The 4,814-nt window shown below is 38.5% G+C and overlaps 1 protein-coding gene across 2 annotated transcripts; it reads right to left on the reverse strand.

The window, feature by feature from the left end:
- Nucleotides 1-453: 453 nt before the first annotated feature.
- LOC108470831 (uncharacterized) lies at nt 454-4,007 on the reverse strand. 2 transcript variants are annotated; one of them, XM_017772320.2, is made up of 6 exons: nt 2,596-4,007; nt 2,057-2,490; nt 1,793-1,954; nt 1,300-1,375; nt 965-1,120; nt 454-797 (listed from the first exon to the last, which is right to left on the reverse strand). In XM_017772320.2, the coding sequence occupies exons 1-6, from the start codon at nt 3,856-3,858 to the stop codon at nt 657-659; spliced, it is 2,232 nt and encodes a 743-aa protein (XP_017627809.1). In that variant the 5' UTR covers nt 3,859-4,007; the 3' UTR covers nt 454-656. The 2 variants fall into 2 exon arrangements, with proteins under 2 accessions (XP_017627809.1, XP_052885451.1); XM_053029491.1 differs by having other exon boundaries at nt 661-797; nt 965-1,011.
- Nucleotides 4,008-4,814: the final 807 nt, after the last annotated feature.

A 4,814-nucleotide genomic window follows, 5' to 3' on the forward strand; every position in this document is an offset into this window, starting at 1 on the left:
TGACATTAAAAGTGAAAAGTGAAAAGTCATTCTCATGTTCTTGTCCATCCTCACTGCTCATTATGCACAAGACGACTTTCTCCAAGCCCTCCCCAAGAGGCTGATTATGGGGCTCCTCGCCCTTCTCATTTCCATAACTACCATGATGATTGCCTTTAGCTCACGCTCTATCTGTGGCTGCATCAACCTGTCTATTGGTAACCTTGTTTGTTTATTTGCACTTTCCACAACTTGTCGATATGTTCTATTCATTCTACTTATGGCCATGGAATTTCGGCAAGCACAGTAAAAGTTTAATTAAAAAGCAAAAGTGTTTTGAGCGAAATTAATATGATGGAATTTCAGTCAAATTTCGCTCAAATTTCAGAATTCAAAAGCAAAAGTGTTTTGAGCGAAATTAAAAACTTCATGATAAACCCTAAAAGTTTAATTTTGTGGAGTACAAGAATTGGCTTTGTTATTTCTCAAAACATGAATTTCATTCATGAAAAAGCCATTAATGATGCGACTCATTAGACAGGTATTCAACAAAAGAGAGCATCACAGAACGACAAAAAAATGTCCTTGTTTCTTTAGACATCAAACTGTTAGCACTTCACTAGAAAATTTAGTTGCCACCTACACGTTTCCGGTATACATCACATGGCTATGACTGGTCACTGACACCCAACTGATACTGAAGTGTACTGCAATGGACCCTGAGCTGGTGTTTTGATTTGTTCCAGTAATGGAGACAACTTCAAACCAATGATTTCTACCTTGGCATTAGAATGGCCATACAAAAAGACGTCTGTAATCTGCAAACATAGCACCAAGACAACATAAAACAACTGATGTCAAGCAAATAGTTAGTCTGCAGGTTACTCAAGCTGCATGATATTGCATTTCATACAAAAGGGGACAATTATATGGTATTGAGAAAAGGTTTCGTTGCTAAAAGGCGAATCTGATCAGGCAAAAGTACCTGAGAGCATCCAAAAAGTTTAAGCACCCTCAGCGATAAACAGCTATCTACAATCAAGCCCATAGCTTCATCAGTCAGATTTCGGCACCAAGATAGATCCAGACTAACCAGATTTCTTGAACGCCTCGCAAGTGATAAGGCTGTATTAAGACCAACCTAAAAAGGCTCATCCATTTATAAGAAATTAGAATAATACCATACAAAAACAAGCAAGAAGCCTTAAGAAATGGTTTTCTTTCTTTACTTTTTTTTCCCTGTGTGTAGGCGGGGAGTTATTGTATGTGCATGTCTACGCATATGTGTGAGAGAAAAGAGGAGAAGCATTAATCAAGTACCTTCCCAACATTGTTCAGTGCTAGCTCTTTCAAAACCTCCCCAGACATTTCAAGAAATGCAGCTATAGCATCATCACTATTGCAAGCAAGGGGAAAAAAAAGAAAGAGTGAATTCTACAGCTAATATAACAGAAATCATATTCGAAATATAAGAATGAAGCAAACTCCAACGTACTTTCAAAATATTGGGTAGACTTGAGAAAGACAACTGCTCCAAACCAACCATATGGCTACCTCATTGATTAGACACACATAAAGGCACTCCACTCTTACATTATTACTCAATAAGACATGGGGGGAATACTTATTTATACAACGAATGCCTTGTGCCCCGTTGGAATAAATAGTAAAAAACGCCCATGTGCCAAACTCAACTATCACACAATGTCAACTACAAGGAATCAACTAGCAAAACACAATAGACGAGACCACAGCATAAGATTATATGACATAGTAAGTAAAAATAACCCCTCCCAGAAGACACGGTAAATACCTGAATGCATTGCGGCAGAGTTTCAATGACTGCAATGACCGACAACCACTGGCCAGGTAGCCGAAAGAAGTGTCTGTCAGTTTGGATATGTTACCAATGTCAAGTGCTCGTAAATTTGAACAGGTTTCCGCAATGATTTTCAAGGAAGAATCAGTTAATTTCCTGCAGGAAATTACAGTATCAAACATATTTAGGGATCAAAAGAAACTCAAAACCAGGGAACTACAAAAGATTTTAGATAAAACAAGTGATAAGTAAGCATACCAACAATCCATCAAAATCAGTTCCTTGATACCATCGCCTCTTGCAATAAGAAATTCCTTGATAAAACTATCAGTTACAGACTCCAACCCTGCTACTGACAACACTTCCAAATGCTCCAGCTTCTTCAATGATGGCAGAACCAGCATTGCATCAATACTTTGGCAATCATCGATAAATAGTTCCAGTAGAACTGATGCCAAGGAGGTAGCTAAAATGTCAATAGCGCTGTGGGTAAGAAATGAACACTGGCTGAGATTTACAGATCGTAATGCAGGGGCAGAAGAAACAAGAGCACTAAGCCCGGCATCTGAAAGACGATATGCACCAGTCAATGACAAAGTGGTTAGTGCAGGCAAGCTGTTCGGCGACCGAGCTAAGGTAGAAGGTAAACTATAATCCGCTAAGCAGTGGCCACAGTAATCAAGTTGGAGAATCTGAATTCCAAAAACAATAAACTTTAGACTAGTCGCAAAAAGAATATCAGGAACTGGACAAATAGCAATAACTCAATACGACGTGTAGATGAATATACAGCGTACCGTCAAGTTGATAGTGTCACACTTTTCAAAACATTGATTGAACTGTTCCTCAGTTAGCCATGAACAATCTTTGAGGCGAATTTCAATAGGGGATCCGTTAAGAAGGAGATCAAAAAAGTTACTATTCATTCGCCTCGAGTCACAGAGCATATGACAGAGCTTGTGTCTCAGAGCATCAGGCACATGAGCAAGCGAAGCAATCGCATCTGCATTATCGACAAGAACCCTCAAGCTCAAATCAAGCAATGATGGAGGCAGCCGCTTTGACCAGTCTTTTCTTTTACCCTTTTGAGGAACCCACTTAATTTGTAAGTACTGTACCTTGTCCGAGGAAGAACTCCCCTGTCTTACGTTCAAATTCGCTGCTCTATCCCTTATAATCTTCATAGCAGTAGAGAAAGGACCCGGCCAATCTTCAACACCCTTTTCTTCAGGTTCTTCGGACGGAATTTCGCTTTCAGCCTCCGTTGATAAAATGTTATCATCTTCTTCCTGGGTGTTGAAATGGGCAAATCGAGAAGCATTTTCCCTAGCCGTATCTCGAAACCGCTCCATTCTCCCCTGACTTGTTCTCCTATTATTCTTCTTACTTGGCTTTTCATTAGACAAATTCACTTCCTGTGCTAGAAGTTCAACGTCGGAAACTGAACCGTCAACTAAACTCTCATCTTTAGATTCCAAAGCACTCTCTACAAGCAATTTCCCCTTCCCTTTCTCTTCTCTACTATATCTCCTTTTTCCCTTCACATTCACTCTCTCCTTGCTTCTTTCCGGTTTCTCAGTATCTTCACTCTCTTCCACTAACATGCTTTTACCTTTCCTGTCAATTTCAACCTCTACATCGCCTCCGCTGCCGTTGCCGTCGCCAAATGGACCCTTCTTAGTAACCCTCTTCCCCGACCGCAAACTCAATACCCCTTCATCCTCGCCGCTCTCCAAACCGACATCGTTATCCGCACTCAACTTCCTCTTTCTCGAAACGTCACCGTTTCGTCGTTCGATAGGTTCCTCCGCCTCCAAAACACCATCCTGGCCGGCATTGGACGAAGCTTTCGTAGAAAGACGAAGGCTCCGCCGAAGTATGGGTGCGGAACCGGAAACTGAACCAAGAGTTTTAGGGGAGGGAGTGAGTGAAGGCGGCGATGAACGAGTGGCGGGTTGTTCGCGGCCTTGAGTGGGAGTGGCGGGCGGGTCGATATTGGCCCGAGCTTTTAGGGGCTTGGGTTGGACCGGAAGGATTTCGCGGGATCTTAGGACCGGCATCGCTGCTGAAAGAAAATGGCGGGAAGTGAAAACGAACCAGTATGAACACTCAACAAAAGAATAATAGGGAGAAGTCGTATTAAGAAAAAAGGGCGGCCTTTTGGTTTTTTAACAAATTTAGGGTTTTTCTGAAAGAGAAGCTTCTCGCGTACGCTTTTCCATATTAATTTTCCCGCCACATAAATGTCCTCAATATTACGGGCCTGAATCTGAATGGTCAGCCAGTTGGCTTTTTTATGTATTTGTTTTTGGCCCAAAGAGATGGGAAGAAGAAATAAAATAGTGAGAGGAAAAAGAATGTATTTTATTGATTAATCGGAATTTTTATAATATTTATTTATTAATTTATGTTTTTTAATAATAAAATATTGATAACGTTCAACATGATTTAAATTTTAAATTTATATAGGATTTTAAAATATTTTAATTAAGTTTTAGAGTATTAATATTAAATTAAATTAATTGTAAGGTTAAATTTATCATGAACATTTAAAATATGTTAATCTAATCAAATAAATGAATAATCTCTTTCCTTAAAAAACTATATAATTTGCTGAATTTTAACTTTATTAATTTGTTTCTTTTAAGCATGCACTAACAACCTATTATTTTAGACCTTAAACATAACTATCTAATTAAATACTATACACTTCAACTCAACTTACCATATATAAGGTTTAGCATTATATATTAAGCTTAATTCAAATCAACATTAAAGAAATACTATCTTAATTCTAGTATCAAATTTTATTTTCTTATATTAGAAGCCAATCATGACATATCTAATCTAATCACATATATCATATATTGTTGTGATTATAGGGCTAAATAACGTCAATAGTCCCTTTTTTTTTAATAATTAGATTTAATTAGGAAATAAATTGATTTAAATAAAAAGCGAGTTCAACTGGACGAGCTTTCTGCATACGTATCAAGAAAACACATCTAGCTGGACA

The sequence above is a fragment of the Gossypium arboreum genome, chromosome 6 (genome assembly GCF_025698485.1).
Source record: "Gossypium arboreum isolate Shixiya-1 chromosome 6, ASM2569848v2, whole genome shotgun sequence".
Taxonomy (NCBI): domain Eukaryota; kingdom Viridiplantae; phylum Streptophyta; class Magnoliopsida; order Malvales; family Malvaceae; genus Gossypium; species Gossypium arboreum.